Source organism: Nymphalis io, chromosome 22 (assembly GCF_905147045.1).
Source record: "Nymphalis io chromosome 22, ilAglIoxx1.1, whole genome shotgun sequence".
Classification (NCBI taxonomy): Eukaryota; Metazoa; Arthropoda; class Insecta; order Lepidoptera; family Nymphalidae; genus Nymphalis; species Nymphalis io.
This window is the reverse complement of record NC_065909.1, coordinates 3521885-3541648: the sequence shown is the minus strand read 5'-3', so window position 1 is coordinate 3541648 and position 19764 is coordinate 3521885. Positions and strand designations below refer to the sequence as shown.

Sequence of the window (19764 nt, the reverse complement as noted above, 5' to 3'; positions counted from 1 at the left end):
TTTCATTTGTCATTGATGTATAAAATTTATCATAATAATCAATACATGAGTAACGGATCGTGTTTACCCTTACATTCTAATAAAGTGAAACCAACAACAAATATATAAACCTACACACATAAGCCCATATGGTCAGTGGTTAGAGAACGGGAATTAAAACAAGAGATCGCGAATTCAAACCCGGACAATAGTACTGTAATTTCATTTACTTAATTTGTATAATCATCTCTTTCACGGCGTTGATAGAAAACATCGTGATCTTTGTGTCAGATGAAAATCTTCTCCTCAAACTGGAAGGTCTTAAGCCAGTAGTTGATCGCGCATTCACGATGTAAGGAATGGTATACCATCAGGAGGCGTATTTACCCGCCCGAAAATAGGTAGGATTTTATAAAAAAGGGTCTATAAGACGGTGCATCATATGAATATAAACTTTACTGCTCATAACATTGGTTTGCATGAGGCCTTGTCAAAGATACACGATTTGAGAATTCCTGTTCACGTAATTTTGATAGAAATTATACATAATCAATATATCATTCTAAATTTAAATTTTAAATTATTTTTAATGTCCACGTGTGTTCGAGACAGAAGTTTAGAGACTGAGGTCAATGCGCAGTTTAATCTGTGGAACATGATAGCGTCAATAATAATTCGCCGCGATTAATCATACCCGTCACATGTCGCCTGTACGCCGCGTATAAAACTGTCTGCATTTTCGTCTACCTACCTTATTATATTTTGTTTCTATCTACATTCATAATCATATATTTTTATCGTCATTAGAACACTTGGTTTTTAATCAAAGATCGCATATTAAAGTCCGGGCAACGATCACTGATTTTTCTTATTTTTAAAAACAACCCACAACAGTCTACTTGAAAAAGTTTCAAATCTTCTCCTCAAAAATGATAGGAGACCACAGGCCAGCTGTTTAGCAGCATGTAATGATTCAAATAACAATACTAAACCATTGGTCAAATATATATGCGTAGACAAGATAATTAAGTACGTTTATTTATAACCCCCCCCCCCCCCCCCCGAAACTTATCGCACGCGTGCGGTACTCACGCGTGCTTGTAACGGGCCTACGTATAATACACGCGCTTGAATAACGTCACGGCCATGCTAGTGTGTTTGGTCCCTAATTAAATATATTATCATATTGCCCTCTAACCTTTAGTACTAATTATTACAGGAATTTAAGTTAATACACCATGATGTCATCGCAACGAGATTATATACATATTCTCGGTAAAAACTATTAACCCTTCCGTGACACACATCCGGCTTAATACGAAACGCGAACTAATTAAAATATAACGTTTTATAATAATAATTAACGATCAATGGTAGCAGTTTCGAATATTGTATTTGTTTTATTGTAGCCGCGATTACCCAGCTCAACCGCATTTTTATGTGCTTTATTTTATAAATCACTTCGGGCTAGGTGGTGAAATAAAATGCGTATCCTCTAACCATTAGAGCAGCGTGGTGGATTTAGCTCTAAATACTACTCAAAAGACTTTACTTATGTTACTATAGATATATTAATTAAAGCCGAGATGGCCTAGTGGTTAGAACGCGTGAATCTTAACCGATGATCGTGGGTTCAAACCCGGGTAAGCACCACTGAATTTTCATGTGCTTAATTTGTGATTAAAATTCATCTCGTGCTTGACGGTGAAGGAAAACATCGTGAGGAAACCTGCATGTGTCTAATTTCATTGAAATTATGTCACATGTGTATTCTACCAACCCGCATTGGAGCAGCGTGGTGGAATAAGCTCTAAAACCTTCTCCTCAAAAAGGGAGAGGAGGCCTTAGCCCAGCAGTGGGACATTAACAGGCTGTTACTGTATATTAAGTATATTAAGTTGAACATCGCGAAGTCAGTTTTCTATAAGATATCCGCAGATAATTTTAGCTTTGTGTAATTTTAAATCCCGATATATTATGAATAAAAGACTATATAGATAATTTTCATGCAGGAAAATTAATAATAAATTCAATGTATTTAATTAACTGGTTGGGGTTACCCGGTAGTATTGGTATTGTGAGACCTTAAAATAAAACCACCGAGTATGTATTACAAGTCAGATAATGCAATTGGTCTCTCTCATTATAAGTTTACAAAAACTTATTTAGTACTTTCAAAAAAACATTGTTATAGCGCGATATAAAATACATCTAACACCATCTGTTGACGAAAAGACATAAAAATTAAAGTTACATTTGGCATAATGTATGTTCATTTGTTTTTTCTCATTATTCTTTTCTTTGGCGTCGCTTATTACCGCACAATGGAAAACATGAAATATCGGTATATTTACGAGTACGAGTTCTACCGTGGCACCAGTGCTGCAGAAACAGCTCGAAGGATTAATGATGTGTACGGCGCTGATGTCGCAAAAGAAAGTGAGTGTTTGGTGGACTAGCGCCGGTGTCGTTCACTACAGCTTTCTAAAATCTGGTCAAACGATTACGGCAGATATCTATTGTCAGCAACTGCAAACCATGAAGGAAGAACTAGCTGCTAAACTACCGAGATTGGTCAATCGCTCTAGGCCACTGCTGCTTCACGACAACGCAAGACCACACACTGCCCAACAAACAACCACTAAGTTAGATGAGCTACAGTTGGAATGTCTGCAACATCCACCGTACTCCCCGGATCTTGCTCAAATCTTACAAGGAAAAAAATTCTGACTTTTCGCTGAGTATCTTAAGACTCGCCCGCATCCGGTGTAACAGTAGATGTGTAAAAAATAAATATATTTTGCAATTAAATTATACTTGTGTATGCATCTAGGGCTTTGTGCCCATCTGGGTAAGAACCATACTTATATAATATTGTATTCCGGTGGGTGAATGAGCTAGCTAATTAAACTAATTAGAGGCATAAGGATCATAACATCTTAGTTTCCAATGTTGGTAGCGTATTGGCGATAGTGATCATTTACCATACCAGATGCCCATTTGCCAATCCGCAAACTATACCTTCACCTCAAAAAGAGGAGAGGAGGCCTTTAGCCCAGCAGTGGGACATTCACAGGCTGTTACGGAAACTATTATAATAAATAAAAATAATCTTACTTCTTTTCTAATAATTCTGCAACCTAGACCAATAAAAACAATTATTAAAAAAGAATGACTCAATTTTTTTATTTACTTCTCTTAAGTATTAATTATACTCGTACGAAGTCCTCGCGGCTTCCTTTGATAACCTAAAATGTCTGTATGTATTTGTGAATTTGCAAGTCACAAATAGATTGGCGTCGCCTGTCTCGCCACCAATTTGTTAACGTGCCCGACAATTAAAATCTCGTGTCTAGTTGTTTTATTTGCTCGACATATTCGTTGAAGTTCGCAGGCTATCCTTAATTTGAGTTATTATTTATCTAAAATTAAGTTATACGACGTGTGCCTCGTGTTTCCACGCTTTAAATTTTCATTATCAATACTATACTAATATTATAAATGCGAAAGTCACTTTCTTTGTCTGTATGTTACACTTTCACGGCGGATTTACTGAACTGATTTTGATGAAATTTGGTATGAAGCAACCATGAACCACAATAAAGGACATAGGCTACTTTTTATATCTAACACCCGCCCTGCTCAAACACGCGCGCGAAGCCGAGGGCGTAAACTAGTGGATTTTAAAAATGTAATGGTTTTATATTGATTTTTATATTAGTTGACGTTTATAGTGATTACTCGGTAGCAAGAAGTTATGTAGCTTGTAACCTCCTTGAATAAACGTACTATCTAACGCAAAAACACTTTCTACAATTTTCTGAGATTAGATCGTTCAACAATGCAAACTTTCCAATGCGTACTTTACAGTCTGGTTGCATCGTACGGTTTCTTCCATGTTAGACGTTACTGCTCCGCCCGCAGCTTTACATGATATTCGTGCTCCGGGCTTGAATTGAGAACTTATTGGCAGAAAAACCCAATAAACCAAAGGTATGACCGAAAAAATACGGTACGACCCGGGATTCAAGCAGTTTATAATGAAATGGTAATCTATTTACCTACTGATATTTATTTAATTTCTAATTTTATGTATTATATAATTTGGTATATTAATAATGTGTAATGAATTAAAGTGCGACTACGTCGGTTTATCTGGGGTCAACTTACGCTGAATCCAAAAGGAACAAATTCTTTGTTATTTCATCGTGAATGCATAAATACGTAATTATATATGCGCGATAACCGCTCATTGATAAGTATTTCTTCGAAAATGATTATTTAATTTGTACTTTGATGTTATGTTTATTTATTATTTTAGGAAATATGTGAAGGGAAGTTTATGTATTAAATAATTATATACTTAGTGGGTTAAATAAAGATTTTATGTAAAAATATTTTTATGAAATCATTTGCTAACGGATCTTATTAAATATCTTGTTATATTGCTAAAACTACTGTCTCGAATCGCAAAGTGTAAATTTTACTATTTATCTCCATAAAACAAAATATATATTGATAAGTATTATTACAGTTTGTGAAGAAGTAACTTAACTACAGTCGATGAAATATTAACCAATTTTCTTTCAACATAACTAAGTCAGCTATATAATCACAATTTGTGATTATAATTCATCTCGTGCTTTACACGAACGAGCTTTCAAACCTTCTCCTCAAAAAGAAGAGAGGAGGCCTTTAGCCCAGCAGTGGGACATTTACAGGCTATTACGGTTACGGAAGTTATTTATAAGTGACAAATAGATGTCGCTGTCTTTTCTGTAGATTTGGAGATCAACAAATCCCTTATTCGAATATTTTTTTTATCAGTTATAGTTTTGACAGCGTTCGCTTAGATCGTCAATTTTCTGTCTCAAAAAGCTGCTATTCATGTATAAATATTGAAGTGGTCAATATATGTAAATAAATCTTATGTAAATAGATTTTTATGATCAATATTAACTAACAACGGATTCACTACGGAATATTCAGCATGTGTCGTAATGTTTTCGCTCATTATGATGTTTTGCATGTTTTATTTTGAAGTAAAAGTGAGAAGCCAGACATTTATAGGATATTACTTATTCGTTTATATAGTTTATACGTCAAAAAGTAGACAACGGCGCCTGAGAGCAGGCTTGACGACATAAGAGAGCGTCATGCCGTTAGTCGTCACGGCATCCGAGTCGAATGTAAATGCTAGTGAGTTGGACTGTTCATTTGTTCTGTAACGCTTTCACGCCTTAACTATTCAACTTCCGTATAATAAAACTATTCAACTTCCAAATAAATTCCAAAAATATTTTTGTCCGAAATTCTTTCAGCTATTTTTACTTTTAATCATTTAATAAATAAACAACATATAGATTTCAATTTAACACATGAATATAGCCAATCCAGAGGTAAGCCGTTCAAACCGGAACCGTTTCACCCGGAAGCCGGGTACATGTACTCGGTTTATTTGTTGTAAAGTTGTCAGTTAGTCCGGAGTTAGCAAGTCGGGAGTTAGTTGCACGGGAAGTGCCCGTAAGCATGTAAAGTTGAAGTACCCGACAATAGTAAGTGCTTCTGTGTATTCTGGACTAATATATTCTACGTAATTGGTTAGTCATTGAGACTGGTCGCCATGACCGAAATTCGGTAAGGAGAACTTAATATGTATGTTACCAATTACAATCGATATAACTCGACTTTTGATGATATTATTATAATTGATATGTTTTAATTTTTTTTAACAATATTTAACCACAAAGAAAATATGTATTATTTAGTCAGTTTATTACGCACCCATTAAACACAGCACACACATCATACATGCACATTTATCAAACATATCACACACACAAACACATATGTCGTATCACCTTTCACACACACTTTCATTGATTCATTCTTTCTATCTTCTTTAATTGTTAACCTGTTAAATAAGAGAGTCGTATCAAATAATCAAGGCCTGTGGAAAGCAATGTACTTTTCAGCATGATTTATTTAAATACAGCACACATAAAATTTATATTGGTAGTTTTAAGCTAGGGAGGCAAACGGTTTCTCCTTGATACAGGTTGTAGCAATCTAGCTAGGAGACCAGCAGCTCACTTAGGGATTTGTATTGTACTGTACCACGCTTATCACTGAACATAAATACAATATGTCATCATCATCATCATTATTTCATCCGAACGACGTCCACTGCTGGACAAAGGATTTCCATGTTGGCCGGTCTTGCACATACAATATGTACTACGAATATAATAAGCCGAGATGTCCCGTGGTTAGAACGCGTGAGTCTTGAATTATGATCGCGACTTTAAGCCCTGACAGCTTTTTCGTGTACTTAATTTGTTTTTATAATATATAGAGAATTAATATTTATCTCGTGCTCGATGGTGAAGGAAAACATCATTCTGCAACATGTGTATCCACCAAACCGCTTTGCAGACGCGTGGTGAAATAATCTCCAAGGAGACGCCTTAGTCCAACAGCTATATTTTTATTGATAACGTAAATGTATCATATCATGCAGGCACCCCTATTGGAAACTGTCTTATTTGTGTTGTTGTGTTTGGTGTGTTACGGAAGTTTTGATATTTTTTGACATCAATCGAATCAATTATTTTTTTTTTACACTTTTGGGCTTTAAGAGAGTAACGGTTTAAGATCAAATTTAAATGCATCGTTTCTATTAGTAACATTCGAGTAAAATGTTTTTGACATAATAGGTTTCTGTTCTATCTCTGGCATGTGCTGAAATTAACGCGTTTTTCTTTAAATTAATATTATCTGATAACGACATATAAAGCCAATAATTACACGATTCTATAAATAACTACGAATCTAACAATGACGATACGTGACACTAACCTAATTTAAATATGAGGAAGTGCTCAAAAAAAAAAATAGTAACCTATGTCGTATTCCACAATAAGATCTTTATCGTATTTTTTTGTAATCTTTAAGAAAAGATTACAAAATTGAACCTAACAAGGTTCAATCCTAATTAAGTATCAAAAATTCAAACATAATAACTTTCGTTTATAAATATTAGTATCGAGCCTAAATATATAACGGATCAGCAACGTTTATTATGATAGGTATTACTGAACTCCTTATCAAATGACATACAAATGACAGATCTAAATTGGTCTGTTTGCGTTGTTTAGGTTAAAATTTTCGACATTCTCGCCGACAAAGCTATCTTAGTCGGCGAGTAATTATTGAGTCAATTGTTGTGGCTATTAATAGAACTGCAATAATTGCGGGGTTAAAGGGCAATTTGAGGATCGTCGAGCCGATCCAACGAATCGTATCACGTGACTTTTGGCAGCCATCATTGGAAATTGTTGCGGGAAAGGAAATGTCAAACGTAACGCTATGACCGTTGATGCTGATACATTTAAAAATATTTTAAATGCATTTTAAAAAAATATTTTTATTATCAACTAATTTTCGCCTTAGGGTCAGGTAAAAAAGATTGTAGTCTTTCTTGAGTTACAAGCTTGCCTTATTATATCATAACCGGTTCAGTGGTAACAGTCGGATAAAGAGTTGAATTTGCATTTATAATATTAGTATAGATTAGTATTTTCTAGAAAAAGCCCCAATTGCAATATTATATTAATAATTTTTTTTTCTGTTACAGCACTAAGAAGCACGCCAGAATCAAAAGATGCAGCGTCATTAAAATATAATGCAGAAAGAGGTACTTAGGTTATATTTTTATATAAATTAACTAATTTTTTTTTATCTATTTCTATTAAACACTATTTTTTTAAATAATTTTAGGGAATAACATTTACAACAGTTTATTTATTGGAGCATTTAAAAGGAATGCGATTCGGAAAACTCGATATTTTTGAATTAAAAAATAATTGCTTAACGGTCTCCTGATCAGTCAGTTAAAGTGACAAATTAGATTCCAAGTCCTATTTTGTTTTTCTTCTGAACCTAAAATAGAAATATTGTAAATGCCTCAAAATCAGGCAATGATAGTAATTTAAAAAAAAACAAACGTTACGGATTGATTGAGTCTGAAATCGCGATAAAGAACCGGAAAATCATTTAAATTTCAGATTTAACAGAAATCTCAAGTGCAGTTAGACATGTACGCGGGACGAGGGGAGAGGAGTGCCTCGCTGGAAGTCAGTGGGAGAGTAATTGCCACAAATGTACTTGTACAGAAAACGGGCGAGCAGAATGTCATCGAATGGAAACATGTAAAAGAACGCATGGTAATTACAATGTAACTTATATATTTGTAGACAATATGCACTGATAGAAGATTACTCACTGCGCAGTACATATTATAGTGCACAAGTGTGTGCTCAAACTTAGGCGCACTCTATTTCCTCACTTTCATAATCCGATGGGATGACAATCCGACACGACCGGAAAGAGTTCAGACGCAGGACCAACGGCTTTATGTACTTTCCGAGACATGGGAGTTTACACACTTTCATCTTCTTTACAACAGACCCCGAGCTGTTACTTAGATCCTTCTACAGAAGAACCCAATAAATTTTTATTTTCCCGACCTGGTGTTTGAACCCAGGTTTCGGCCTTATATGCAGCCACTAGAACAAGAAAGCCGTTGCATATGCACATGAAATAACATAATAGCAAAACAAAAAGGAATCCGCTGAGTTTCTATTAAGTGGGTGTGGTATTTCTTTCCAAATCGTTGTTAGGTTTGACAATCAATAAGCAATAATGTTTTTATGTTGGATAAATATTTTGACAAAAACTAATTTGTTGCAATATCTTTCTAATCTAACTTAACTGTAAAGATTATATTAGATGTATCAAAAATGGATGTTCTATAAAGTTTCATTTTATGATTTCGTTACGTAAATCATTGGATTGAAATTAAAAAACCATGGAATCGCCGATAACTTACAGGAATGCTTTAGCCATACATATACAAAGTTATTAATGTACAAATATTTAGTTATATATAAATAAAAGTTACTAATATACAAAGTTAGTAATAGTAGTAAGTTTTACTGGTTGTAGGGCTTTGTCCAAGCTCGTCTGAGTAGGTACCACCCACTCAGGTATGTTGTGTTCCGGTTTAAAGAGGTTAGTGAGCCAGTGTAATTACAGGCACAACGGACATAATATCTTAATTCCCAAGGTTGGTGGCGCATTGGCTATGTAAGCGATGGTTAACATTTCTTACAATACCAATGTCTACGGGCGTTGGTGACCACTTACCATCAGGTATCAGGCCCATATGCTCGTCGTCGCAATATTAATAATAGGCATTAGCTGCATGTTCAAGGGTTCCTCAAGGATACAATTTGGGACAATTGCTTTTTAATGGCTGCATAAATGACATCCAATCTTTAAAAATTAATTTAAGATGAACTTGAACAATAAAGCAGAAATTTGACATGAATTTATTCCAAGAAGATTTATTTTTTAACTAGTCAAATTATGTTATGAGATCTAAATGCTCCTTAATATGGACAAATGCAATCAACTGTAAAACGTGTATTATAGTATATATATGTAGTCTTAAAATTAAATTAAAAACCAACGTAATTTGTGGTTTGACTAAATTGACCTATTCAGATATTCAGATAGTTTTACAGTCTTATATATACTATATATTTATAATAATTGCGTCGTTTGTTTAGTGGCTTGATGTAAGGCCGCAGACCCGGAGGTCCTGGGTGTAATTCCCAGGTCAGGCTAATAAAAAAGTTACGAGTTTTTCTGTCAGAAAATTTTCAGTAGCAGCACGGAGTCTGGAAGTTGGAAGTGTGTACACTCCCGTGCCTCGGAAAGCACGTAAAGCCGTTGGTCCTGCGCCTGAGCTTTTTCCGGTCGTGTCAGATTGCTGTCCTATCGGATTATGAGAGCTAGGGAAAAGAGAGTGCACTTGTGTTTGCGCACACGCTTGTGCACTATAATATCTCCTGCGCAGTGGCTAATTTCTCTTGAGATTGGCCGCCGTGGCCAAAATCGGTCTGGAGGACATTATTATATATAATTTATAATAACATTTATCACATCTAAAATCAGTAATTAATATAATTATAATCATAGTAGCTTATAAATTTCGTTCTTTTTATTACAGAGGTAAAAAAATTATCTGACGGCGTAGAATGTTTGCCGCGATCGAGTTGGAAGAGCAAGTGTAACAGTTGCTTCTGTTCTGAAGATGGACATCCCGCATGCACTGATATGGCTTGTCCTGGACAAGAGGATGGTAAAAAGTTCTTTTAATAATTAATAGAAAATAGTGGCGAGATTATAGCGATGATGTTGCAGAAGCATTAGATATTTGATCATTGGGGTCTCTAAGGGGACAGTTCTTAGCTCCAAATATTTCTTATATTATACTATACTACGTATCTAACTTACGTTTGTTGTTAAGAAAAAATATCGTTCCTATTAAAAGCAATTATCTATTGGCTTCGTAATTAGTGTTAGTTATTATTCATTGGCATTGAGTCTCTGATCATGGGATCTAAGTCATTACTATTCTTGTGCCTGTAATTATACTATTTAATTGTCATTAAATGTAAGTGCCCAACGGAGCTACCTGTAATTACTTGTATAGTCAACGATAACGATACAAATAGATTACGAACGAATAGATGCGACGGTGAAGAAAAATAATGCGAAAGTATATAGACGGGCCGGTTGGCGTGGCAGATGGCCGTGTGTGAATAATGTCCCAGGATATATATATATATAAATATGATGTACTATAAAATTTGGTTATATCTTATCTGCGGTGGAGAAACATAGGGGTATGAGGTCTAAATTTTTCCTTTTTCAATTTATCTATCATGTAATCGTTGGTGGTGTTTTTATTTATTTTTTGGAGATCACGATCAAATTGGCCACCTAATGGTAAGAAGTTACCGATCGTTAATAGACACTAAGCCACAACTCGCAAACTTTAGGAAGTTTGTGTTAGACTATGAAACCTAATTCTTTAATTTAAATTTTCCCTTCTCGTGGTTTTTTTTATTAGCGGTATTAGTTATTTGTTTGTTTTACTCTAGTTATGTTTTAGTTATAAGTGGAAATTTGACTGGTACATGTGCTAACATTTATATCATAGTTTTAAGAACGAATGTACTGTTTGTATCCAAAAAAAAAGTAAAGAAAACTTACAACGTCAATGCGCAACTATGACTTCTCAGATATTGTCTCATTTGGAAGTAAAATCAAAGTGGTCAAAGGAAGTTAAGTTTTACTTCTATTCTTTTGCCATTATATAGTATAGGTGGGGAGTTATCTGACATGCATGGTTTTGGGACCAACATTGGTCATAATCATAACGGCTTTACCGTAAATGATTTCTAATTTTCAAGTGACTTTGACCTCATTTGCATCCTTTTAAGATATGTCTTATGATACGAATTACTTAAGGATTAAAATTTGTATATTCAATCGACTGAACGTTCTTAGATTAAGTGTTTATTCATCACCTAAGATCATAATTATAAGGATAAGGGATGAAAAATTAACCACCTGGTTCCCCCTACATTTAAGGTTCGGGTACAGTTAATTTTACTGGCATGGCATGGATGGTATGTGCCGATTTAAAATTTTGTGAAATGAATCGATGATCAATTATTTTTATTGTATTTATGAGTACATAATCATATTATCAAATATATTTTTTGTATATAAACGGAATTTTCAAATGAGAAATATCGATAATATCAAGTATAAACCATGAGCTGTTTTGGGTCATTGGAGGCGGTCACGGGCGTTGACGCATTAGCAAGTACTCTTTCGATACCGCAACGGGATAACTTGATACTTTATTTGTTAATTTCTAATTGTTTATAAAAATTCTTAATATAAAGGCTTAATGGCCTAAAGGCTATACACCCTGTATTATATTAACTTTTTTTTTATTTACAATTTTTTACTTCCACAGAACCTGAAGTGACTTGTGCTCCCGACACGACATGGAAAATCGAATGCAACACTTGTACTTGTTCACCAGAGGGATACGCTATGTGCACAAAGATGGGCTGTGGGTTGTTCATAGGTACATATATATAAATATATTTTCCACCAGCTTACTTAAATTCTCTACACTTTGCACCGTACGCAATATCAGGGTTGTGGTGGGGAGCCTAAATAGCCTAAAGAGCCTACTCGTATATTACAGTAAACAGTAACAGTCTGTTAATGTCCCACTGCTGGGTTAAGGACTCCTCTCCCTTTTGAGGAGAAGATTTGGAGCTTATTCCACCACGCTTCTCCAATGCGGGTTGGTAGAATACACATATGGCAGAATTTCAATGAAATTAGACACATGCAGGTTTCCTCACGATGTTTTCCTTCACAGTCAAGCACAAGATGAATTATAAACACAAATTAAGCACATGGAAATTCAGTGGTGCTTGCCCGGGTTTGAACCCAAGATCATCGGTTAAGATTCACGCGTTTTTACCACTTGGCCATCTCGGCTTTTTTATATTACACATGTAAGCAAATCGGAGCAGTAGGCGGCTTGTAATAACGACTTCCAATATTATATATTAATAATCGCATGGAATATATGAAGTAAATAAGTAAATCGGTTACAATGAAATCTGAAGAGCTATTTATGCTATAATTCATTCATTCTCGTAATCTGATGGGACGGGAATTCGACAAGTAAGTTCAGGCAAGATTAAAGGTGCTTTACCAAGTCCGAGAATGGAAACATTAAGTTTGAAAATTACTTGATAATTTTTTTTTCCAGTGTCCGATTTCAATCCTATCAATGACCAAAATGAGCAAGACAAATCTGAACAGGTAAGATATGCTTCTGAAACCATGAAACCATAAACAATATTATACCTTTCAGCACTTTTCAAACTAATCTTATGTGCAGCCTGAACATTGCATATTTTTACGGCCAATACTTCTCTCTGATACCTTATAAAAAATTATTATTGATTCATAATAATCAGGCGTATAGCACTCGTGTAAACGTTAGTTCATGTTGTTCGTAGAAATAATGATGTGATTTAACAGGGATATGCTATTTGCATTCTTGCTGATTGTTCACGGACCTGATTTATATAGGATTTTACAAAATATTAACTTGCATTTTCCTTTTTTTTCTACACGAACTTCGTCCTTTTCTAATTTAAATTAAAGTCACATTAAATTATTCATCATTCCACGTTTCCATATAATTATCATTAATAAAAGTTACATCAAACATAAATAAACAAATATTAATTAAAAGCAAAAAAAAGGAAACTTTTTGATTATTAACTTTTAATCATCACTTTCGATCTACCTAAAAACTTTCGTAATAAAAAGTTAATATCTAATCGATTTTTGGGTTGAGATTGGAAAAATCGATCAACATTTGTGATTAAAAGCACTGTGGTTGTGGTACTCACATTAAAGTATAAATTAAAAGATAAGTATTTATTTTCATTATTATTTGAAGTATTAATTAAATATTGGGTTCGTGTAATGAACAAATTATAAAGTGAATCGTGAAATCCTTTCCCAATGAATAAGTTTTTTCAAAATTTTAGGACGGTGAATATTATTTTGATGATCATAATTTAGTGAAAAGGTCATCTATTTGTAAACCAAACGCTTTATTCAAGGCTGATTGTAATTTTTGCAAATGTGCTTCCGATGGTGAGAGCTACTCTTGCACATTAAATGAATGTCTGGAGCCTGACGTTAGTGGGGATGTCGAAGTTTTCAAGCAGATTGAGGTGAGAATACATTTCGATTTTTAAAATTTTACAGTAAAAAGTAAGAAGTAAAATAAAAGCCTGTAAATGTCCCAGTGCTGGGCAAACCCTCTCTATTAAAAATTTATTTGAAAAGTTGATTGCGATTAATAAATTATAATCACAATGCACCACAAGTATGTGCTTTTTATGTAATATAAAATTCGTATTAATTGTTCCCCAGGATGATGATGATGAGGATCAAGCGAATACCAAGGTCTGCAAGCCACGAGGTACTCTTTACATCGGCTGCAATACATGCCATTGCAACAATGATGGTACTAACTTCACTTGCACCAACAAACCATGCCCCTTACCTGATGACGTTGAACTTTTCCACGAATTACGTGTAAGAGATTAATTTGTGAATGGTTCAAGATAAGCAAAGGGTTCTTCTCTTTAAGGGAGTTTCTCTTGAAGAGAAGATTTTGAGCTTATTGTTTAATAAATTGTTATTCTATTATTGAAATTTTATTAATACTTTTACATTATGTTGTTACAGGAAATGAAACCGATAGTGCCATAGTTTCTAGAAGAAATCGACGTCTATAAGACATTGTATTTTTAAATATAATAAATCAGCTGTATTTCTTATTGTCTTTCATTGTTCCTGTCGTACGATTTGTTTTATTCAGTTGTGTTTAGGAATTCAGTCATTTTCTAGGTGTTAAGGTCATCATCGAGTAATAAATCCGTGGTATGTGCCGCTAATCGAATGTTCGTCAAAGATTGTAATACTTGTTGGTGCAATGAAGACGGCACCAGTTATTTTTGTACAAGAAAAGTTTGCATAGCCGAATTGCCTGATGATGTGAATGAAGAAAAGCCAGAGGTAGTTTGTACTTTAAATTCGGGACGCTGTTTCAATATTGGATTAAGGTTCTTTGATGCTTTTTTCTCTATAGAAGACTTGCTGTTATTTTGTCATGCTAAATTATTCGATATATGTGATATATTAGTGCACATTCACACAAAAGGTCCATATTTACGCGACCGTTTTTCAAGGATCCGTCGCTGTAAGACCTCTGTTTGAATGTAGCCTTAAAGGTTGTGTAATAAAGTTCCTTCTATCTAGAATCTACAGGAAATCAAACGTAAATGTAGACCCGATGAGGTGTTTGAGCTAGACTGTAACACATGCAGATGTTCACAAGATGGAACATCATTTTCTTGCACTAGGAAGGCGTGTGTGCCTGAAGAAAAGGGCAAGGTGTGTTCAGTTACATTTACAAAGATGTTGGTATGGTGGTAGACTTCGAATCTATGCTTGGTTTTTAATGCCCACTATGCTACTTGCGCAGTTGGCCAAACTTCAACGAGGCTGAGAGTGTAGAGACGAAATTTGTTTCACTTCGTGCAACCTCGGGTGACTGTCAATTGTTGTGGCTTTTTGAGTGTGAGTCCTGACTCACTCGAGTTTACTCGATGTGTCCTGAGGATCTCATACTGAGTTCTTGCAGTTGTACTAGTATGCTTCAGCAAATTTCAATCGTTACTTTGTCGTGGCAGCTTTGCGAGTAGTACAGTGAGCGTTTTATAGGATGCCTAGATTTGTAATTTTGGCTTTGGATTATTTCTACGTTCATTGTATTCAAATAAATTGTGATTTACTGGTGTTGGTGTTTCTTTTCTTGTGTACGGTATTAGATATTCTTATGTATTACTGTAAATAACTTACATGTTAACAAAATTGCATTAAATATTGTTTTCTAGAATAAATTTAATATCACATCTTAGAATAAGAATAATTAGTAATTAATTTCTTTAACATTATTTCTAGTATATTTTGCTATAAAACTAACTCTTGGGATTCTTCACTTTGTTCTTATATCGCTTAAATATTTTAAATAAATTGTATTTTTATTTACAGAACGTGTCCTTGAACAGAAGAATCAGAGCCAGTTCGCAGGTATTGATAATGGCTTCATATTATTAATTCTAGTTTAACACAATAATGACAAACTTCAACTAACTTTAAACCTAAAACAGTAATGTTTTTTTTTTAAATTTTATTTGTTATATATCTTTCACAAACTTTTCAACTCTTCTTCAAATTCTTCACTCTAAAACGCACCTGTCATTATACATTTAAAAAAACAGGCAGTCATACGGACTGCCAATACAATTGAAAGCTTGAAACTGGTGGTAGAGCTTTGTGCAAGCTCGTCTGGGTAGGTACCACCCACTCATCAGATATTCTACCGCAAAACAGCAGTACTTGGTATTGTTGTGTTCCGGTTTGAATGGTGAGTGAGCCAGTGTAATTACAGGCACAAGGGACATAAAATCTTAGTTCCCAAGGTTGGTGGCGCATTGGATATGTAAGCGATGATTGACATTTCTTACAATGCCAATGTCTAAGAGCGTTGGTGACCACTTACCATCAGGTGGCCCATATGCTCGTCCGCCTTCTTTTTCTATAAAAAAAACTGTTAATATATTTGCCCAATTTCCACGTCTTTTGGCACTCCAAGTAATTCTGTCCCTTTTTATTATATAGCTTTTTACTCAAAAAAATACACGGTATGTCACAAACTCAGTACAAAATATTAATACAGCTTAATTTAAATAAATAATAGTTAAAATACGCTTATATTATTTATATATACTGGTAGTATTTACATAACATTCAATAATTATTATCCTCATTATTTTCCACAATACTTAAATTATGTATACTTTCAACGATTTCATTATATTGACATTAGCATGTCGGTGACGCGAAATCACGAGTCTATCCCCTACAATTAACCAACGCAACGCGATTGATGAAGTTTTCACTTTACACACAAAAATTTGCTTATATTTACTTAGTGCTTTTCAATTATGTAAAAAATATATACATGTCGATTATAAATTATAAATATTTGATCAGAAGATCAGTTCTTAACTTTATCCACGAAACAAAAGCCGCACAACCAGATATAACGCATTTGGTGTTCAGTAGGGGACGCCGAAGGCTTGCCAACCAGGTCAAGAGTTCAGGATGGACTGCAACAAGTGCCTCTGTAACAACGAGGGCCAGGACTACTCCTGCACACGTATTGACTGTGCGGCTTTAAACAGCAACGGCAATGCTGGTGTCAGAACTAAGAGAGGTGAGGGTATTAAATACGACGAAGACAACTGTTTATATATATAGCAGGCAATGAATGCCTGGAGAACGCAAAATTTGCTTACAACAGTTTTATCTGTTTAATTCTGGACTTAAAATTAAATATTTGATTGCATTTTTCTTTAGCATTTATAAAAGACCACTGTCGCATTTATTATTTTGTGCCATATGAAGCTTTCTTGCATTATTGTTGAAGGTTCTAATTGATGTAATTTTCAGAGGTGACAACACAAGTAAAGTCAGAATGCGAGCCTGGAAGTGTATTTAATCAAGGCTGCAATCCGTGTCGTTGCACAGACGATGGAAATCATGCGACCTGCGCATTGAAACGATGCAACGAAAACGCCAATGAAAATGATAAGAATTTGCCGGGTATATATATGTACTTTTTTATTAAGAAACATTACAAGTGATTCATGATAAGGACATACATAACCCCCTAGATTTATGCGTAGTCAATTATTACAATAAAAAACAATAAAATAGTGCAAACAATTTTAAATAGTTTAGTTGGTGGGCTTTGTGCAAGTCCATCTGGGTACCCTACCTAGTACCGCCAATGATACCCGTGGTACAAATATAAAAAAAAAACAGTGCAATAGCCATTTGCTGTATTTATCATTGAGAATTGTTGTTTAAATTAAGTCTTCAGTATGAATTAAGAACCAGAAGTTCTGTGGTTAAAATAAATATTCAATAGGGATTCAATTTATAAATGTGAAAAATTATAAATGAAAACGTTTGCAGAATCTGATCCCAGTTTCCGTTGCAACCCCGGCGAGCAGTACAAACGGGACTGCAATGACTGCACTTGTTCAGCTGATGGCAAAAGCATTTTCTGCACACTTCGATTCTGTGACCAGGACTTAACGCCTACAATATAATCGTAAATAATCATCCGAAACCGTCTTTACTTTCCCAACAGCTATAATAGTACATAATAAATTTTAGCCTTACAAAAATATACGGTTAAAATTTTCATTACAAGCGATCCATTACAGTATTTAAATGATAAAAAATTAATAAATTTAATTCTGATCAATAAAGTTATAAATTTTATTGTATTTTGATTTCTGAATTTTCTTTTATAAGGACTCTGTTAAATCCTGAATTTCATTAGTGTTAAGTTTTAACACAATTTTGATGTTCTGTGATTTAGATGAGCTCGGTAAAGTTTTTGAAACGAATCAAAGTGATCTTAGGACTTATGATCATTAACGGCTTTTAAATGTTGCTTAGGCGGTGATAAGTTAAACGATGCTGTTTCTTCTCTCGAATTTAAAATGATAGATGATAGAAAGAGAAATAAATGTTTGACTTAACCGCTAAAAAAGTTATAAATAAGGCCGTAAAGTTTTAAAGTATTTAATTCGTTCACTTAATTTAGTTTTTATAAGTATGTTTTCTTATATTATTTGATAAGTTCAGCTATTTTTGTATTTTGCATTTCGGTAAACAAATAAATTTAATCTAATTGACATCATTAAATCGTTTCGTAGTGTCAGCTGGACCTGTTTCTCCTTCATTGTATTATTTTTCCAAGTGTGATTATTATTATAGTTCTCATGCGATCACAATTAAAAAAACATTAATTATTAACACGTTATCTGCGCAGATCCGTGAGTGCAAAACTGATTTTAAATAAAACTAAACATTTTTATAATAACACTCTTTTATCTGAGTAAGATTTAAATGACTTTAAATTTCATCAATAATTTTTATTTCATCAGTAACTGATATTCGCGTATTTTACTGTCTCTTCAATTTCATGGTAATCGTACAACGAAAACGGTAGACAATCTTTTCACTATAACATAAATCACACTTTTCAAGTAGGATTTTAACAATGATTACACTGTATTTTTCGTAATCACAGATTTAGATATTTGACATCTTCAACTGCGACCATTCTGTTTTAAATTATATTGACACAAATGTAGGTAATATATAATTACTTCTTCCGAGGTTTCCATAGCAACCAATATTTTTAAATACAAACCAACTCTAGTATTGTGAGCGTAATAATTTCTTGGTTATTTATCGTAGGTAGCGAATTATTTTCGGCTTAAAGTAGCTTTTATACTTTAACGTACTCATGTATTAGACAATATACATTATATGTGTGAATTTAATCACGAAACGAATAAAGAGTTTTGATTTTATTTCTTGTTTTACTATCCCCGTATTTAATGTTACTAAGTACTAATCTTTGCATGACGTTATTTGAACTTTAAAAGGAAGTCTTTTAATGAATATTTGACAAGTCTTACAAGTCTTATTGGAAACACTTGAATCGACAAATACGAATATAAATGTGGAAGTCAATTTTATCAAGGTTAATATTATTAGTTATTATTATATTGTTTTTTTTTTTTTATATATTTGCCGGGAGGGCAAATTACTCTACTCCACCTGATGGTAAGTGGTAGTAGAGTACAAACGCTAAGACGGCCAGTACCGTCGGGAAGAATGTTCTGCACTACACACTCTGCCTCGTTTGAAGGAACCTGGGTTGTAAGGAGGGGAACACGTGAGCTGGTAAGGAATTCCATTTTTTGGAAGTGTGACAAAGAAAGGAGTTGCCAAATTTCTTTGTGTGCTATGGAATTGATGTCACAGTTAGGCGGTGACATCGAGAGCCAGCTCGCGTAGACTTATGAAGGAAGGGGGAAACAGAAATTAGAGAGAATAATTCCTCAGAGCACTCGCCGTGATACAGTCGATAGAAAGCGCTCAGCACTGCTATCTCTCGACGCAATTGTAAAGGCTCGAGGGTGTTTGACCTTTACGTCGCCAATAATGCGGACCGCACGTCGCTGCAACCGATCCAAGGATTCCAGGAGGTACTTAACGGAGCCATCCCAAATTTGCGAGCAATATTCCACGCAAGACCATACCTGTGTTTTGTACAACATTATATTGTAAAATTAAATGTACGTTTACTTAAAGTTTTTA

The 19764-nt window shown here is 34.2% G+C and overlaps 1 protein-coding gene across 4 annotated transcripts in view; it reads left to right on the top strand.

The window, feature by feature from the left end:
- LOC126777075 (protein draper-like) overlaps positions 1-18971 on the top strand; it is a 29002-nt gene extending 10031 nt beyond the window's left edge. Inside the window, exons 2-12 of one of the 4 annotated variants that reach the window (XM_050499951.1) lie at positions 7616-7675; positions 8070-8204; positions 10055-10186; positions 11879-11992; positions 12695-12747; positions 14359-14526; positions 14770-14904; positions 15565-15603; positions 16642-16792; positions 17029-17181; positions 17557-18971. In XM_050499951.1, the coding sequence (XP_050355908.1) occupies positions 7616-7675; positions 8070-8204; positions 10055-10186; positions 11879-11992; positions 12695-12747; positions 14359-14526; positions 14770-14904; positions 15565-15603; positions 16642-16792; positions 17029-17181; positions 17557-17693 (1277 nt within the window). In that variant the 3' untranslated portion in view covers positions 17694-18971. Of the gene's footprint in view, positions 1-7615; positions 7676-8045; positions 8205-10054; positions 10187-11878; positions 11993-12694; positions 12748-14358; positions 14527-14769; positions 14905-15564; positions 15604-16638; positions 16793-17028; positions 17182-17556 lie in introns of those variants that run through there. The other 3 variants (XM_050499950.1, XM_050499952.1, XM_050499953.1) reach the window with 3 other exon arrangements.
- The last annotated feature ends 793 nt before the right edge of the window (positions 18972-19764 follow it).